We start from the raw sequence: 20,110 nt of genomic DNA on the forward strand, positions 1-20,110 counted from the left end.
CCTGTCTATACACAGAACTGCTTAATTCAGCTTTCTTACAGTATTTGGTGTAGTCCTATGAGGGCCACTGGTTTTCCTTTGACACAGCGTAAATGTATTCTTTGAGCTACATCCTGGTATGGAACAATTTTTACTGGTTAATTTTCACCCTTTCTTTTAGTCTTGACTAAATGATCCTCATCTATCCAAAGGACAGCACAAGATTTTGCAACAGAATTGTTCATATAAAGCTATTTAGCAACTGTCACCCTTCTTGTTTCAGAAAAAATACATAGTAGGGCACAGTTTCATACTCCTTGTCTACAACATTGCCATGAGATTTGGCATCCAGCTGTGGGACATTTGTTCTATTTATGCAGGACAGAAAGAGCCAAGTACACCCTAAGACAAGAAGAGGGAAAATAATGCACATCATGGATATGATCATCAAAAAATGAATAAGGATTTTCAACATCAGTTCTCTCTTAAACATTTCAACTAGCATACATGCAGGACTCTGTTGATTTAAACCCAACCACGCCTCAACCAGTTTGCCTGTACTGCTGCCTCTTGAGGTTTCCTAGGAGACTCCATGTCTTCCTTATAAGTTCTTTGTAACTACCTGGGAAACAAACTTGCCTAACTGGTGCTTTTCCAGGACTATGAGGAGACAGACTGATGAGTAAGTGGGCACCTTGTAGCCCATCAACAGTGTCTCTGTTGATGGGCTACAAAGCCCATCAAAGGGCCTGAGGGGTCTCCAGAGCCTTCATCCTCTTGGTGGTCCTCTTTGCAGCAGCCAGGACATGCAGGGGGCTGGTGGGACAGGTACTGAGGTGGGCAGCAAGGTGCTGTGGCTGAGGCAACATTATGTGTGACAGGGATATTTATATTAACTTTTGCAAGATGTGATTCATTTTTTTACTGTCTTTGGGCTCCAAATGGTTTCTTTACCAGTGGTCAGACAACTGGGTCTGGTCTGAAACATGATGATAACATTTTTGGAAAATAATTTCCAGTTTTCATTGCCACACAGACAGAGGTGAAGGAGAACACATGAGGCTGGCCATATGACCCACCTGCATGCCAGTGACAACTATCATTCTTGCTCATGTCAAGACAACTTCATGTATTTGACCTTAAAACAATATAAAATGAGTATCATTTGGTGGTGGTCAGAAGGAGAAAAAATTGCTTTGATCCTGAGATGAAATAAACCACAAGCTGCCTTCTTAACTGAAGCCCTTCCCTGAAACAGGACTATTGCACAGCCACAGCCCTGCTGCCACTGCAGTTAGCTAATTGGTATGAAGCATTTTCTCTGCTTTTCACATCTTGGAATCACTAAATAGCAACACTGCTACCTTTCAGCTGTTCACCGCAGATATAATCAAACAGGGAATAACAGGGAATTATTAATAATAATTCCTAGGCTTTGCATGCTAATGAAGAAAGAAGGTTGGGCATAGGAAAAGGAGGGACATGCAAAACTTCAGAAGCAAACTTTACTTTTTAATTATATGAATTCAAAGGGCTTGCTTTCAACAATCTCTAGATTGAAGGCATGAATGATACACTAGTAATTTATTTTACAACACCGCATTTCTGAAGCACCTACTGGAAATCTGAGCCAGTTGCTCAGATCAGCAAAGACTGCCTGTGAAATCTGCAACAGTACAGAACAACTTGCATTGCTACAGTGAAGGCCCCTACTGAGACTGCACCATGAAGATTTCTGCTAAAATTGTGGCCCACTTACACACCAAATCTAGTTGCAGGTGGGAAAAGCCAGTGGCTGGACCACTTGCTTTGATCTGTAGCCTACTCTGTTCTTCGCCAGCAAGCCATTTTCTCTTATGCATTGTGGAATCTGCAACTACCTAGGGAGGAGCTACAGCTAGTGTTTAGAAGATACTCATTTCATAGATGCATTGAAGGCTACTGGAGATCTAACAACTGACCATATTCTTCTGTGGAAGCCTGAGCAACAGGCAGAGGTGTGGGTTTGGATTTAGTTGCTCTGTGCAACTTGTGCAAATTGTCTTGTCCTTCTCTGTCATGGATTTTTAGCTCACTTTGGATGATTGCAACCCACTGGTCTCTCACTTCTTATTTTACTGACCAGCTGGGTTTTTTTCCATCTTTTTATCACATGGAGGAAAGAAATGGCACCACATTAAAGCCTGAAATCTCCCAGTGCACTCTGAAAACATGCACCATGTCCCTGACATTACACAACAGTCCTGGTAAGAAATTTGAGTTTTCCATCCTTATACTGAGATAATTCTCCATTTCATTGTTTATTACACGGTAATGAACTCACTACTGCTGGTTCCCTAAATAGAAAAAGTAAATGCACTATCTGTGCAATTCTTAACAATGCAGCTGCAGCACTGGACATTCCAGTCTCTTGCACTGTGAGCAGTCTGTCCAGAATTATCACTGCAACAGTTCTTTACAAGTGCAATGGGAAGTTCCTGTGCCCTACATGCACAAGAACAGGAGAACCATTTCATCTAGGTGGTACAGCCTCTCCCAGCCATTGCCACGTACCACTTCCCACATGGTTCAGTCTCACAGCTCCCTGCTCCAGCCCTATGACAGCAATCCTTTAGGGAGCCACATTGCAAACCCAAGGATTTAAAACAATCATCTAACAAAACTGCCCAAGTGATCTATTAAACCATTAAACAAGGTAGCTTATAAAATGATAAAAGGCATGAAAAAAAAGTCTTTCAAGATTTGGCCAGCTGTTGACAGGCATCACTGGTGTGTCCCACTGGTCTCCCCTGCAGCCTTGCCAGCTCTTTCTGAGCACTGAGCTGCCATCTCAGGCCACTGCAGTGGCAGCTGCAAGTGGAGACAGGGACTGACTTGACATGTGTGAGGGAGCCCCGGCAAGCTGGCTTTTTGAGCCAACCAGTCACTTAGTCCCTCACACAGCATGCTGCTGATGAATACTGGCTGTACTGATACTCCCCTGTGACAATGGATGCACATTGGGAAATGTCAGTCTAACATGGAAAGTGGCACAAGAACCTGCTTTTGTAACTGCAGTGGATTTTATCTCCAGGAAGCAAACAAATCCCTTACACGACTCCTGCAAGCAGAGCGGGCTTGCTATCAAACATCCCTGTGACTGTTGTTTGCCGGTTCTTGAACCAAGGCAATAGAGGCTTGCATCTCGTTGTTGAGAAAAAGACAGGCCCTCTTTTGTGTTTTATGCACCTGAATCACATCTCCTCCATGGTGAGGAAAAATATGCAGTGGTCCTGGGGACTCTCACTGAGCATGTTCTCCGAACCTGGTCTTCTGTAGTAAGAGTTACACTTAGGATAACATAACCTTTCCACTTGCCACAACCATTACATAATATAAAGAACAACATTACATTAAAAGAGGGAAATGTTGTCCCTTCTATAATAAAAGGAACCAATGAGATAAATAAAAAAAAAAATTATCTTTTAAAATTATGTGAAACCAACAGGAAATCCCACCCCTGACAGCTGACAGCTTAAGTGTAGAGAAATAAACCCTGATAAGGTTCAGCATCTTTTGGCTATTTTCCTTCCACAAGCTTTACCTTTGGAAAGAGATGAAGGACAGGCTTTGTAAATTATTCCTGACAAGAGGGAAAAGGGGGAGGAAAAAATAAAGTTTGCAATCCAGACGGGAACATGGGAGGTGGCTGAGATAGCAGAACCATCCCAAAGCTGCACCTGCTCCAAATCGATGTGCTGCAATGTGATCTCAGGTCTCTCTTCCCCCTTGCAGTCAAAGCACAGTGACCCTGAGGAGGGCATGGCTGCCAGATAGCAGAACCTTGGGAACACTGAAAAAAAATGTGGGAAAAAACTTGAATGATAAAAAAATAATAACATCTCACACAAGGCATGTGGTAGATCCCAGGAATTATGTTCTCTGTTAAGAATGTCTCTTTTTAGCAGAAAACCTTGGTTCTTTCCTCTGATTTGTGTATATGAGACAAGAAGAGAATCAGTGGTTAAACATCCATTCCTAATTCCACCAGTATTTTACCCATCTTGATGTTTTGTGACAAGCTTGAGATTTTTGGAGTTGTGAAGGCCAAGCAAAATGTTCTCATGAACTCTGAACACCAGCTAGATTCCAGAAAGCCCTAAAATTTGAACTTGCTGATAGAATTTTTTCCCTGTTTGTGCCTAAACTCAGCTGCAAACTTTGGATGATGATGGGGAATAAGGAGAAATGGCAAATTCTTTGCTCACTTGCAACACAGGTTTCCCATTTAGGACATTTATGGAACAGATCATCTTGACTACCATTATGCAGCATGTACAGATCAACCAAGTGATCAGGCCCAGCCAGCATGGGCATAGGAAAAGCACATGCCTGACCAACCTGATCTCCTTTTATGACCAGGTGACCTGCCTGGTGGATGAGGGAATGACTGTGCATTAAGTCTACCGGGACTTCAGCAAAGCCTTCAATACTGTCTCCCATGGCCTTCTCCTGGAGAAGCTGTCAGCCCCCAGTTTGGAGAGGTGCACTCTTTGCTGGGTTAAAAACTATCAAAATGGCTGGGCTGAGAGAGTGGTGGTGAATGGAGCTACATCCTGGCAGCCAGTCACCAGTGGAGACCCCAGGGCTCAGTACTGGGGTCAGCCCTGTTTAACATCTTTATTGATGATTTGGATGAGAGGATCAAGTGCACTATCAGCCAATTCACAGATGACACTGAGCCTGGTGGAAGTGTTGATCTGCTGGAGGGCAGGAAGGCTCTGCAGGGATCTGGACTGGCTGGATCGATGGGGCAACGCCATTGTATGAGGTTCATCAAGGTCAAGTGCCAGATCCTGCACTTGGGTCACAACAGCCCCAGGCCGTGCTTTAGGCTGGGGGATGAGTGACTGGAGAGTTGCCTGGCAGAAAAGTATCTGAGAGAGCTGATCTACAGCAGCTGAACATGAGCCAGCTGTGCCCAGGTAGCCAAGAAGGCCAATGGCACCCTGGTTTGTATCAGGAACAGTGTGGCCAGCAGGACCAGGGCAGCGATTGTCCCCCTGTACTCGGCACTGGTGAGGCCACATCTTGAGTCCTGTGTCCAGTATTGTGCCCCTCACTGCAAGAAAGGAATTGAGGTGCTGGAGCATGTCCAGAGAAGGTCAATGAAAGTGATGATGGGTCTAGAGAGTTACTCATATGAGGAGCAGTCGAGGGAGCTGGGGTTCTTCAGCCTGGAGAAAAGGAGGCTTAGAGGAGACCTTATCACTCCACAACTGTCTGAAAGGAGGGTGTAGCCAGGTGGGGGTCAGCCTCTTCTCCAAGGCAGCCAGCAACAGGATGAGAAGAAATGGCCTCAAACTATACCAGCAGAGGTTCAGATTGGACATCAGGAATAATTTCTTCACTGAAAGGGTGGTTCTTCACTGAAAGATGGGAATGGGCTGCACAGGGAGACAGTGGCATCACCAACCCTAGAAGTGTTCATGAAATGAATGGAGGTGGGACTTAGTGCTGTGATTTAATTGACATGGTGGTGTTCGGTCAAAGGTTGTACCTCATGATCTTGGAGGTGTTTTCCCACCTCAATGATTCTGTTCCATGGTTTTTAGCTCATTTTGGAGGGTTTACACTAAGGCTAGATAGCTGTTGAGATGCACTTAAGCTGCAAGGATCCACCTTGCCTTTCATAAACCTCCTTGCTGTAGCTATCCCACATCTTCTGGATTGTTTTGGAGTGCTCCTCCACCTTGTTACCAATACCTGGTATTAACTGGTGAGAGCTGATTTGGAGATGCCTTTTGTGTTGCAAGCATACAGCCGAACCTCTGGCCAACTGCAAAGCAGATTTGCAGCATGTCAGACAAATCCATTAAAAGAAAAGGCCACAAGCAATGTAAAGCAGTAGATTAAACAACTAAATAAATAACAGCATACTGGAATGAATGCTAATATTTGTGCTACCTGTATGCTTGGCAGTGGGGAGAAATTTACTGCAGATTCACACATGAGAGAGTGCTGCCTGAGTGAAGGCCTTGTGGTCTTTGCTGGAAGGATGGGAAGAGATGCCAGCTGAGAACCTGCCTGGAGCTTGTTTTTGGAAGAGCTGTCTCTATAGCACAAAGAGGACGTGGGAAGGAGAAAGCAGACTTCTGCAAGTACATGGTGTGTGACTGCTGCACCTTCCAATTAGACTTGGCAGCAGCCTAGTGCCTGTCTGTCGGCACCTCTGCTCTGCACAGACATTTGTGGCAGAGGAGCTGAGGTTAACCCCTGTGCCAGCACATACACATACTGCAGTCAGCAAAACCTGCTATCCATGCATTGTTAGAGATGTGTCCTGTTAACCCTGCTCTACTCTTCCAGCAGGAAGACCAGCAGAACCCCCTACCACACCATCACCACGATATTCCAAAAAGCCAAAGAAAGGAAAGGAGACCTACTTCTCTTTAAGCAGTTGTGCCAAAACTGAATGCAACACTTTATAGGAGCAATTGTGATCAACTGCATTCGACCTAAATGATAGTGATAAAATGCACTTTAGGAAAAGTAGTAAAAATTGCTGCATCTGCTCTGGAAGCTGAAGTTGTTGGTAGTAGGCACAGCTGGGATGAAGCAAACAGTGAAGAAGCTGCAGAAAAGACCTTCATGTTTGCCCTGACTGAACTCGATGGGAAAACACCAGTGGGGGTGAGAAAGCAGGGAAACACATATGTTTTATTCCAATTCCCTTTAATGTTTCCAAATCCCCACTAAGAGCGTTTCTGGATCTGCTTATTCTGGTCTCTGCATTTAGGATTTCACTCTTCTCAAAAACGCTGTGGGGCCTGTGTTGAGCTGCCTGTCTGCATTAACCTGGGTGAGCCCCTTCCCGGAGCCTCTCTGGTACCAGGCAGTGCTGCCATCTAGCAGGGCCAGGGGGGATTGGGTGTTCCAGCTGCTGCAGGACTGCGAGGCTTTACTGGATTTATAGTTGGAAAATAAATGTTTCAGCTTGCTAAATGGCACATAAGGGTCTTGGCCTAAGAGTGAATAGCTGTGGAAAATCTGAGCAGTATCTTTTTTGCCACTCTCAAGTATTCAAGGGACATGATAATTTACAACAAGTTTTAGTTCGTGCATTTTCTTCACATTCAACCAAGTTGCTTTTACTGCTAAGGGGAAAAAAAAAAAGAATAATTATCCTGTAATATAGACTAACCTCCCTGCTAAACTAAAAAGCATAATTTCTTTTTTCAGCCCACAAATGAAATTACACTGGGCTGAAGGCACAGGAATGTACAAAAGAGCCTTAGCAAGAGGGATAACTGTAAGCAATGAGAGCTCATTTTGAGTAATACACAGAAATCCTTTGTTTAGCCCTGTAGATACATAGTTGGAAACACGATGTAAATCTTTCGTGGAAAAGCACATTGATGAAAGTAATGCATAAATTTAGCTATGTCCCCTCTGTAAATTGATGAGACAACTGGTTTGCTTCATATCTTCAAACACAAACATGAGGGTGGAGCTGTCGAGGGTCCATGGCAGACACAGTGCAGAGAACTAGAGGCAAAGGGTTGTTGAGTGCTGTGCAGTTAAGGGGTCAGCCTGGTACTGAAGAAGGATTTAGTCCTAAATATAGCAAGGGCTATCCTGGGAGACAAGAGTGGGCTGCTGGGAGTCTAACGCCATATGAGCAGCTTTAGGTTTTGAGAACAATGATCATGGCTAAGAGGCTGATTCTCTCAATATGGGGCAAATCCTGGCTACTGGCAAAAAGCCCAAGTGAAAAGGTTTTGCCTGGGAGGAGGGGACAACCTTCTGTAGCATTCAGGAGATTGGCACTGGAAATTGTTCCTTTCCCAAACAATATGCTGGAGCCACAGCAATGAAGATGAGGTTTTTCCCTCCTGTGCATGCTGTGGTACAGCTATAAGGTGTAACTACTTAACCTTTTGGTTGACACCCTGACATCTGCAGGCTGTCAGCAACTTCCTCCTTGTTTTCTCCGTGAAAAATCCTGCCAAAAAGCTGAACTGCACCAAGAAGAGGAACATGCAGAACCCCTCACACAGCAGAAAGAAATTCTATTTCAGTGGGGCATTGCATGTTCTATAGGAGACGGTGATAGTGCAGGATACAGCCCTACAGAAACAAGCAGAACACAGCTTCTGAGTAAAGGTGGCTATGCTGAGATAGGGAACACCAATCCTGCTTGGATGCCTACCTAGAGAACATGTACGGGCTAGATAAACCATTTTCCATGCCTCATCAACATTTTGACGGTAAGATATCAGCTGCTATGTCATCTTGGGCTGCCATTAAGTGGTTGAGCTCAACATCTCAGAGTCCAAATGTATATTGAAATCTTTTGACTGTTTCCCAACAAACCTCATCCTGACAACCCACATTCATACCTGCTATGGGCTGAGCAGAGATATGAAATGCATTGCTGATAGATCTTCCCAGGGATTTTTCTTAAATTTTTAATTAGGAGTGTGAACACTTAAAAAGGCAACAACCCCTCTAAAAAAATTAAAGACCACAGTGTTCCTGCAGCACATGGGTTTAGCAGGGAGAGACCATAACCCTGAAGTCCATGAGAAGTGGACTCCCGGAGTTCTGGCTTCTTAATTAGATGGAAGGATGCACTTGCAAGCACTTTTGATCCCTATTTGGGAGAAAGAAACAGTATCAGCAGCTTCCTGACCTTCACATGAAGAGGAAATTCTCTTGCTTCGGATCTGACATGGAGTGGTTTCTTGCTTCCAAGAAGCACAGTGTACACTACTGGCACAAGAGTCCCAGAGTTTGAGTGCCAAATTCAATTTTTGAGCAAGCTAGAGACTTTCCCATGTAATCCATCTAAAGGTATTTTTTGGAGGTAGGAAATGTCTGGCACTGAGGCACTGTTAATACTCATGCATGTAGTTTTAGACAGCTTGGCAGGATCAGCACCCTGAATAACAGGCAGACTATTGTCCTGTGGGAATATGCTGACTGTTCTTGTTACCCTGTTCCCATGATCTTTCATTTGGAGAGATCTGTTGCCTTCTGTCACTGTGTCTGCAAGGAGAGAGGTCACTTGTGACTTTTTCCTGGCCCTTTTTCTGCTTGTGTGTGACAGAAGGACATTAACTTAGACAGCAGTTTGATCCCTGATGCGTTCAGAGACAGAAAGGGAAGACAAAGGGCTGGATGGTAGATATTTTCTATATAACATGACTGCTAAACCACAAATTAAAATGGCAGGCAGAAGATAAAAGAAGTGCTTTCTGATATGCATGTGTATGTGTACATTTTGAAAAAAAAACTCCCAACAAACCAAAACAGGAAAATAATAACACAAAGTATCTGCTCCTATGTAAACCTCTGCTTTTGTTTCCTGCTTTGCACAGCATCAGGCACACTAGCATAAGCCTCCACAATCACTTCTCTATTTTTGTTCCAGACACTTAACTACTCTTCTGGCTGTATTTGTGGGGCTCTTGATTTTAGATTCCGTTTGGTTGTAGGTTCTTTTGTGAAATCCACAAAGGTTGCACATTTGCTTCTAAGTGTAACAAGCACACAACAGTGAGATTCTGTGTGTTTTCTATAGTCACCATAACCCAAATACAAGGAAGAGAACCAGAGTGCAATGTAAGGAAGTATTTTCTCCTCCAGACCCACAGAATCAGAGCCAAAGAAGGAGAAGGGAATAAAGGTCAAGTCCTTGTGCAGTCCTTCACCTCCACAGGAAGGTGCAGGCTGTCAAAAGCCTCCAGGAGCCCTAGGCACACCATTCATGTATAAATACAGATGCAGTGCAGCAGTGCTTTCAATTCCCCACAGTATGGGCTCAAGGTCTCTGAGCAGCACTAGTTCAGGTGGACTTGGTCTCCTCTTAAAGGCAGAGCACCTTGTTTTGTCCCATGTCCCCTTGCTGGCTGCCTGCACTGCTAACCAGAGCTGCCTTGCTGTTACCCCAATTCTCCAGCCTTAGTCATTGTCCTTTACAGGCATACACATAACTGGGGTGCTTGGGCAAAACTTTAGGAAAACAGGAATAATGTTTCTTCAAGTTATTACATGAAAGATAATACCAACACACAATGAATGATTATTTTCACATTTTCATTCCAGGCCATGATTTTGCTCCAGACCTACAAATGGAGTGCTTTATGCCCACTGAATAGATACCAGGCCTTTCACATCCTGTGCATGCTAGAAAACACAGTGTCACCCCTCACTTTCCCTTCTTGGTAAAAAATGACATTTCTCTTCCAAGAGACCCTTGATTGAACTTGGAGTTTGGTTTTGAATTCAATAGGATCCAGTCAAGTTCAACAACCAGAATTCAAACTGATGACTGACCACTGATGAATCCTGTAAGGATTCGTATCTCTATCACAGAACAAACTGAACTACACCTGGGGCAGCTGAGAGCATTAACTGGGCTCAAATCTCAAGATTAAATTTCAGGAAGAAAATTTTTACAATGAAGATAGTGAAACCCTGGCCCAGATCACCCGGAGAGGTGGTGGGTGCCCCATCTCTGGAAACATTCAAGGTCAACTGGGACAGGGCTCTGAGAATCCTGATCTAGTTGAAGATGTACCCTGCTCATCCGGGGGAGCTGGACTAGATGAACTTCAAAGGTGCTTTCTATCTCAAATTATTCTATATTTCAAAGCTGGGATAGGTACATTTCTGTTTTGAGCTGCCTGGAATTTAGCATTATGGTCTAAATCTGCCCTGGAATTAGCCAAGAATATGCAAAGAACAGTTAAAATCCCTAACTGAGCCTGGATTAGAACTGAATTTTCCTGAATCACCTTCATAGAAACAACAGTTGGTTAGTTCAGGTAAAGGAATGTCAATCTAACACTCTGTTTTATTTATTAAAGAATAAAAATAAACAAAGAAAACAGGAAAGGAATTCCAAAGACAACTGTGTGGCTTGCTTTACTTTGGTACACCTGGCTCTGAAGCCTACCAGTAAATGCAGGCTAAATGTCCCTGCAGACATTACTGCGAGGAAACACAATGCATCCTGGTGATACTAGCTCCCAACACCAAGGGACTGAGGAAGGGATTAAAGATTTTCTGAAGGCAGAAAGACATTTCAAGGGAGGCAAGGAGATGCTTGATAGGGGAGAATGGTTAAAAAACTAATAACGTGTTGCACAGATAAGCCATAACTGTCACACTCACAGTTCTGTGTTCCATGTAAAGATGAATTACTTTGGCTGTCAGCAGCTTCATTAGCCAGAAGAGGCCATTCAGATGGACCCAAACCTATTTACTTTCGAGAACTGGTGGTGCCTGCTTCATATTGCAGGGCCCCATACTGGTTGTTCAATGATGCTGATAACTCCTGTGGGAGCTTACATCCTGCTAAGTACTTCACTGTTTAATTGAACTGACCTTTCCTGGCGATGCCCCTTGTATTAAAAGCTGCTTTGGTCCCCAGTGAAAATGGTTTGATAATCATAATATTTTACTCAGAGGACAGTTGTTTAAGAGCAGAAAATAATCAGCTAAATTGGTAGGCTCCCCTCTGGAGGGATCCAGCACTAAAATGACAGAAGGTGCTGCAGACCAAGATAGCTGGCAGAGCTGACAATAAGGACAGAGCCAGGAACAGAGCTGAGCTGCTCAAGGACAGGGACACTAACAAACTGGACAGCTGGGGAGGAGAGTGCAGCTGAGCCAGCACAGCACACTCTGCTCAGAGCTGAGATGTGCTGGCACAGCTTGAGCCAGGCACGGGGTGGGTGATGGCACCTGCAGGAGCTGCAGCAAGAGGGGCAGCTCTGTGCAAGCCCAGCAGTGCAGGACTGTGAAGTGCAGCAGCACAGAGGGACACACAGCACGGCAAGCATCTCAAGCTGAGATGGGGAAATGGTGAAACACTTGCTTCTATGGAACAAGAATCCATCTCAGAGAGAGGTCTGTCTGAAATAATAAATGCACACCAAATTCAGGTTTGGATTAGGAGTGCTTTGAGAACTAAGATTTGGAGCTGAGATTTTCTTAAACAGAGAAACCATTTGCTTTCAGACCGTGACTGGCCTAAGGACAAAGAGGTTTGAAGTGAGAGGCATGTTTGCCAAGAGACCCTTTTCTCCCTGTTTTTATCTAGGCTAGTTGCCTTACCAGATGGTTGAGCAGCATCTGGGAGAGCTCTCTGGGGCTGTGAGCCAAGGTTGTGCAAAGAAGCACATCAATGTAGACTCTTAAAGCATCCAATAACAAATGACGCTTTGCTTTCGACTTCCTGTTATAAAGCACTTGCTGGCCTGAATGTGCTTTGCTACACCTTACCCTTCCCAAGTACAGCAATGTGTCCGTTTCCCGTGCTTTTTATACAGAATTGGCATTTTGTGGATCTCCCAAGCCATGACTAGAGTGCCACATCACCTTCTCCTATTCTTCCACTGCAGGAGGATTGAACTAATTTTCTCAGATCTGCCAACACTTTTCCTTCCTCTTAGTGTCTCAGACCTGCAGGCATTCAAAAAACGTGCTGTTGAGTAAACTTTTTTCCTTTTTCTTTACTTACAAGGACATTCCAGTTGTTTTCCTCTTTGTGCTAAAGCTACACAGGACAAGACAACACTCTTATTTTCCCCTCCTACAGAGGGTGTTTTGATTAATTGTATCTGGTTGGGTCCCTAGGAATGTGGGATGTGTGGAAGCTCCCAAGGGCTCCTGGTGCCAGAGTGTTGAGATAAGGCAGCTGCTGCAGATTTATGGACAAGAGCCTCTGTGGTGGCAGGACTGACCTGTGAGAAACACTACAGCAGTACCTGGGAGATTTACTGCACCCTGGGGTGATCTACACTGCCTCCCATGAAGTGCATGAGCAAACAAAAATGTCCCTTCTCCAGGATGAGCCAGTAAAAGTCATGTTGCCCCAGCTCTACCAGGGCACTAGGCCCTTCAACAATGTCCTGCTTCTTCCTGCATTTGTCAGAATGCCTTCCCAGCTAGCCAGTCAAGCTGTCACAGTCTGCTTGGCCTTTGGTGAGCTACCAGAAACGCACTGTACAAGAAGGTAACTGCACATTGCACCATCCTCTCTTGCCACAGATTCAATCTCCAAGATAACCATAGCTGGCCCTGAAGGTCTACCTTTGCTTCATATTTCTGTGTCCATGAACCACAACAGATGAATTGAGGACATCTGTCAGTGTAAAAATCCACTGAAATAAAATTAACCGAAGGAGCTAAAATTGCAGTCTAACTGCCAGGGCTCCAGCTTGATTTTATCAACTCCCCTTTGAATGGCAATTACATTGTGAACTGATCAGTTCAAGGCTAAATCCTCTGTGTCTTCTTCTAATTAAATACTCATCGTCTAAACATTCATCTTATTCTTAGTACTTCTACTTATCAATTTAATCAATTCCCCCATTATTCACCTATCTCCTTTAGCCTGCATTTTGTGGTCATCATTTTTTTCAGATGATGTAAGAAGTTCTTTTTCACTACAAATGCCAAGAAAAGAATACACTTTAGCCAGAATGTCTTCATACTCCTGTATTTCTCAGTTTTAAAAAGGGCATTTAAATTGCCTGATATTCACAGGGGACAGCCTTGAAACTTCATGTACATTCCTTCTATGCTGGCCCCAAGGAGCAAGATTGCATTCAGGAAAATAGAGCATTTGATGCTGTTTTAAAAAATTCATTGCCTAACCTTGTATAAGTGGTCCACAACATCTCCCCTGAGATGAAAATATTTTGTTAGTGGAGTATTTTGAAGAATTGCCTTTGAATGCCAATTAAAAAAAATCCCCAAACCCAGGAATTATTTTCATTTGCTGTTGGTTTTACTACATCTTGTGATAAAAATTATTACGAGGAGGATATCTTTTAATTGTGTCCCTAATAATATTTGCCAAATGATCCTTTCTTCCTTTTTCTTTTTTAAAAATTAGAAAAATATATTTTCACTTTCCAGGAGGTTATGCAGCTTTACCCTTGCTTGTAGCAGTTTTCTCAAATTATCTGTTTTCCTCAGGGCATTTTCCATGTACAGTTTATCTGTAAAATTTTCCTGATAAATCTGGAGCCTTAGGAGGGAAGGATTAAGCTCACTGCATTGCCTACTGTCCTATCATTACATTAAGGTATTGTCTGGTGGACAAATTTCTAGTTGTATTGGAGGGAGCTGATGCATTTGGGGTTTGGCAGGGGGATATAATTAGCTATAAATAAATAAGATATAGAAAAAGTGTATTATCCAGTGTTTAGATATGACATTGGCCATTCTGTAAATATGCCAGACTTCTGTGACAGGTAGCACAGACAGACAAGCAGAACTGTATAGCAGACTTTCATCTGTGTTTTCTCTGAGACATGGCTCCAGCTTGCAGCGCCTTGCAGACTTGCAGATTTTGGAACATTTGTTCCCAGAGGAGCCTTAGCCTGTTATAATAGATAGATTAAATGAAAATATCATTTACCCAGCTTGAATAGATATCGTCAAAGTCACTTCAAACTGTGCATCTCCTCTTTCTTATGAGTGAGCAGTGACAATGTGATAGTGGAATATCATATTAAAACTGAGAGTTTCATTAGCAGTAGTTCCACAAAACCAAAAACTAACCTGTGCATCTTCATATGTGTATCTCCCTGGGTCTTTGACATTTTGGCTTGTTTTCTCATAGCTGTGGGAATCCAGGTTGATAGCACTTTGGGCCCCAGGAGCTAGAAACTCTTGCCAGATTTCTTCCACTCTGGTGGTCACATCCTGTAAAGGTTGTTTCTTGAGATCTTGGACAGCCAACCAAAACCTGTACTAGGCAAAAAACAAAAGGGCAGAAAAGAGAAAAAGACAGGAATCTAGGTAAGATTTTGTGAATAAGCCTAGGCATAGGCTTATTCACAGACACAGAAACAGACACAGAACCTAATCCTGCATCTATTAGAATAACAGAAGACGCCAGTTAAGCCTGATTTCAAGGGGAAGGGGTGATGTACTTTACATCAAAACCCTTTATATTTTGGCTAAGATCAGAACACTGACTTTAAGAAGTGATACATTCTTATTCAAACTGCCCCTGCAGAAGTGTCATATTAGATATGCAAACAGGAAACCTCCAGAGCTGTGCAGCTGGAGGAGAGAAGCAGGCTTTGCCTCCCACAGCTGCACTGCAATGTGATGGTCATTTCTGCCTGCAGGATCGGTCATCCACAGGGGATGTAAAATGAAGAACAAACTTAACATTCATATCATTTCCAATGTGAAGTTGTAGCAATACCGCTTAGAGATTTTTTTTTCAACTTGTAAACTGACCAGCATTCAGATGGATGGATGTCATGAGAAAAGATGACGCTTGTCATGCCATACTCAAATTTTACAGGGATATTTTCTTGACTATGTAAGTCTGACTTACAGACTTTAGTCTGTAGGCTATGCTTACAGACTAAACTAAGTTCATAGACACTGAGAAGATAATATCTTCGATGACTAAGGACATAATCCATATCTTAATCTGTAAAAACAAAGACCACAGAGTATTTTTGCAAGAGTGACATACATGTCTTTTGTCTTTTACCCTAGGGAAAAAAAGGACATTTTTTTGGTTGTGCTAGTTTTATTTATTACTGTAAGAGATGCTCTTTCAGGTGACTAATTCAGAAGATGCATGGTGCCCAGTAGCCTTTTGTTTTGGTCAACTCTTATCTTCCAGCAAGAAGGTATCCCTGAGGGTTATCTGCCCTGAATACCTGGGCCCTGCAAGCGTAAGAGTGCTCTGCAGGGAGGGCTAAAGGCAAACAGGTACAGAAGGCACCTCTGCAGCCACCTGCAATAACCAGCTCTTTCCTACCCCCGACTAAGATGCCCATTGTCCAGAGTGACAAGGAGGGCAGGGTTTTCCTCGGCTGCCTCTTATGCACTCCCTCTGCTAGGCAGACTGTGCAGAGGGGACAGGGATTGTCTGGGTCACTGCTTGTTCAGGGCATCCGCAACAGCTGCACAGCTTGGAAAATTTGGTGTCTCCTTTATAAACCAGTTGAACTTTAACTGAAGTCCTGATTTCTCACCCCAAATGATTCAGTGGTGTCAGTGTGCTGCCACTAAGGCAAAAATTCCTCCGTGGTGGAAGGAGGAAGATAAGAGTCTATCCCCAACAAAAATCCCGATGGTAGTAAGGGTGGGTGGAGGAGACAGCAGCCTGGTGACTCCTGCTGTTCCTGACCCTTGCTTCCTTAATGGCTGCAGGCAGTACCTAAACACCCTGGAACTGGTGGTGTTACTGCAAGCAAATGAGGCTGCTATCCCATTTAGCCTGGTATCCTACCTGCAATAGAGGCAAACAGTCAGCTTGGGAAAAAGTGACATCCATGCTACATACAAGGCCAGGCTAAATCCTCCTTGCTGACTTCTGCTTCTTCCCAACCATCAGGAGGTCTCATGCCACAGCCCTGACTCACCCAAGCCACTTGACAACATTCCTTCATATGGCTTTCCCATTTCCTTGGCAGACTCCGTAAAACAGACTGGGGTACATTCAAATGCTACATCATTACCTGCAGAGTCATATACTTGTGGTTCTAACAGAGTGATGTTTGATTTTATAAACTGAAATAGAGTATCTGGGGTTGGTGGAGGAGTGTGCATGGTTGGTCCTGTTCCATTGCTGAGAGTTTAAGCACCTGATATCCTGCCTTGTCATTTGAACAGTGACACCCCCACTTATCACATGCACGCAGAGAGTAAAGGGTGGTACTCACAGTGCAATAATCTGATGCCATATGTAGCTTCTGTTATTTGAAAGTACATTATCATTCAATTTCAGATGTAAGGGGAACATGTGAATGCAGAAAAGGCATAGGGAGAAAAGATGCTAATCATTCTAGAGTAGCTGGGACACTTCAGACAAACATTTGGCTAGAGAGAACCTTTTCTTCTGGCTTATCTTCTGCCCCTGGAGCCGGGGAGGCGGGCTGGGAAAGCACACTTGTGAGAGAACTGGGAGCGCTGTGAAGTGACAGCTTGCCAGAACAGGAGCACCATCCATTTTAATAACCATTTGGCTCAATCTGAAAACCAACCAACCAGACCAACCTGACAGTAACAAGAACAAGCTCCTTTTACTGCAAGCAATTGTAAATTCATGCCCAAGGCTGAGTGTCCTCTTCATGGCAAAGGGGAGTTTTGTCTTGGTAAAAATTTCAAAGCTATTCACTATAGATGGCATCTGAAAAATAAGTAACATCAAAGAGGGGTACCCAGCCCCACAGCTTCAACTCCAAGGCAAGCTCTCTGCCACAAGGAATCCTCCTGAAACTAATGCATAAGCAGGACTTCCTATGGGATTTATAGTATTTACAAGAGAGAAGCAGGTGTTTCTGCTTAGGAAAGGAGCCGACATACAATGACTGTGCTGGAATTTCTGCTCCATTGTAGAGTTCACATGCACTCCCTGAATCACTCCTGCAATTTCTAAAGCAAAAGCCCAGCCCCAATTTCACAAGGAGTCAGGTGAAGATCCTGTGTTGCCTCCTCTCTTTCTGTAGCAGACAGATGTCCAGTGGACACCTCTTACACAGGGCAGGGGAGAAGAGAGATGTCCTTGTGTGTCCTTTCCACACATGCCCTTTAAGCAGAGCAGGACTGGCACAGGGACTGTCTGCACAGAGGGAACAGCAGCACTGATCACAGGTTCTTTGTCCTTTGTAAAACAGCATGTAAGGACTGGAGAAGACTGATAATATGGTGTCCTAAAGTGTTGTCAGTGGCATAAACCATTCCAGCCTCATCCAGTTTGTAATTAAACTGCTGTCACTTGCAGAAGATATCCCAAAATGGCATTTATCCTCCACAGCTCCCCCACAGCACAAAGAGCTCCTGGACCTCAGCACGTGTGCTCTACCTCTCTGCAGGGCACTGCAGAGGTGCTTGGTCAGTGTTGTTCAAAGATGTCCCCCAGCGAAAAGGCTGCTGGGGAAAGACAGGGTGAGTAGTGGGGGAGTGCTTGCTTCTGAGGTACATTAGAAAACAAAAATTAATTTAAAATCCTGATCAGGAGGTAAAATATGGGTGATTCCAGAAACTGAGAAAAAACTGTCAAGGGCAGTGGCATATCCCCATCCCGGGGGTGGACACAATACCTCTAGCTTGACAGTAAATTTATCAAGTGACTATCTGAGGTCAGAATCCAAGCACACTTCTGTCCTTGCCTCAGTAGTTCCATTCCAGTATCCCACAGCCCTCTGGTCTCACAACTCTATCCATTCACAAATCTTCTTCCATTCACCAAGAAATAACTTTGAACATCTCAGCCAGGAAATTAATGAAAGCAATAGGTAAAAATCAAAATGCAGTTCAGACAGGGGCGATATTCACATTTTTGTGTTGTTTAATGATCAGATCCTTGGCATGGTGAGCTTGGCGTGGCCAAGACCGACAAAAACCTATCCTTGGTGAGCAAGCTGGAGATAGGCAGACGCTGCAAAGCCGCACGCTGGGGCACTGGGGATCTGCCAAGGAGACCGTGGTGTCGGTGGGGACGGGGAAACGTCCCGCAGGCCTCCGCCTCACCGCCCTTCCTCCCCTCCCCTCGCCCGCGGTGCTCGCCGGCGTCCACGATGCAAGTCCCTCCTTCTGCTGCAAGTTCTTTCCGTGCTGTGGGACCGAAAAGCCCTTGTATGGCTGCGGCGGGGCAGCGCCCGCCGGCCGCGAGCAGTGCCCGCGGTGCGGTGCGGCCCTGCCCGGGCCCGCTGAGGGGCCGGCACCGCGCCCGGCTCCGCGCGGGGCCCGCGCAGCGCGGGACGGCGGCGCCGCCTGCCGGCACTGCCCGGCACTACCCTCACCGCTCGGTACTGTCCTCATTGCCCGGCACTGCCTCACACTGCCCCGCACTGCCTCACACTGCCCCGCACTGCCCTCATTGCCCGGCACTGCCCTCACCGCCCGGCACTGCCTCACACTGCCCTCATTGCCCGGCACTGCCCTCACCGCCCGGCACTGCCCTCACCGCCCGGCACTGCCTCACGCTGCCCTCATTGCCCGGCACTGCCCTCACTGCTCGGTACTGCCCTCATTGCCCGGCACTGCCTCACGCTGCCCGGCACTGCCTCACGCTGCCCCGCACTGCCCTCATTGCCCGGCACTGCCCTCACCGCCCGGCACTGCCTCACACTGCCCCGCACTGCCCCGCACTGCCCTCACCACCCCGCAGCCGGCACTGCCCGGCAGCACCCGGCGCTACCCCGCAACCCTGCGGAGCCCTCCGGCGCTGGCACTGCCTCGGAACTGCTCGGGAAACGCTGTTTTATTTAGGGGCCACAGGGCTTTGGGGTGGCTCGGTGTGGTTACTGCGTATACGAGCTCTTCTCACTGCCTGAACTTCTCCTTTCCTTCTGAAGACTGGGGGGGGGAAAAAAACCTGGCGACAAGTTTCAACCATTAGGAGTTATATAGGATATAAACACTTTTCTGCAGGTAAAACTCCTTTCCAGCGATCTCCATGTTCTACATCTCCTCACAGTCAGCGAGGTGCAGGATGCCTGCATCCATGCATTGCCAGCTCCACAGTGCATTCCCACAAAGTGTCATGTGTTTCCCACTGAGGTCTATAAACAGGTGTGCAGCCTCCTTTCCCTTCAGATGGAATTCCCATGTCCCATATTCCCCCTTTGCTCTTTCTCTTTCCAGCTGACACTCTTTGAACTTGGGGGGAAAAAAATTCAACACACCAGCTAAATGAAAATCTCAGCAATCTCAAGATGTCTCAGCAGGTTCCCAGGTCATAAAAAATGTATAATAACTCTCTGATGCACTTTCTTTTCTTATCCTTTCTTATTTATTTTGTTTTAAATTTGGCATTTTGTCTGCTATATTTTGAGTATACTTCAAAAATCACAGGAGTCAAAACAAATTGTAGATGAAAGATAACAACAGAGAGAAGAAAGAAAACAGAGCAAGGAAAAGAGTTAAAATAAAACCAGAGAGAAATATACCCAACTGACTGGCTTTCCTACTCCCACATAAATAATGGACAGCCAGTAAATAAGTAAGTTACAGGGCTCAGCCGAGCCCAGGAGACTGGTGGACATGATCCTGCAAGTTTATTAGAACACAGAAACACAGCTGGAAGGGGATCTGGGAGGTCACCGAGTCTAGTCTGCTGCTATCTCTGGCAGTGCCTCACCCAAGACCCCCAGTG

General features: G+C 45.1%; 1 protein-coding gene across 6 annotated transcripts in view; it reads right to left on the reverse strand.

Moving 5' to 3' along the window:
* The window catches only part of RGS6 (regulator of G protein signaling 6), a 259,407-nt gene that overhangs the window by 25,492 nt on the left and 213,805 nt on the right, over nt 1-20,110 (reverse strand). For all 6 annotated transcript variants that reach the window (XM_086891929.1, XM_086891927.1, XM_086891928.1 and 3 more), the window contains one exon: nt 14,542-14,728. In XM_086891929.1, the coding sequence (XP_086748055.1) occupies nt 14,542-14,728 (187 nt within the window). The remainder of the gene's footprint in view (nt 1-14,541; nt 14,729-20,110) is intronic.

This window comes from Cyanistes caeruleus, chromosome 6 (assembly GCF_971803275.1).
Source record: "Cyanistes caeruleus chromosome 6, bCyaCae1.hap1.1, whole genome shotgun sequence".
Classification (NCBI taxonomy): Eukaryota; Metazoa; Chordata; class Aves; order Passeriformes; family Paridae; genus Cyanistes; species Cyanistes caeruleus.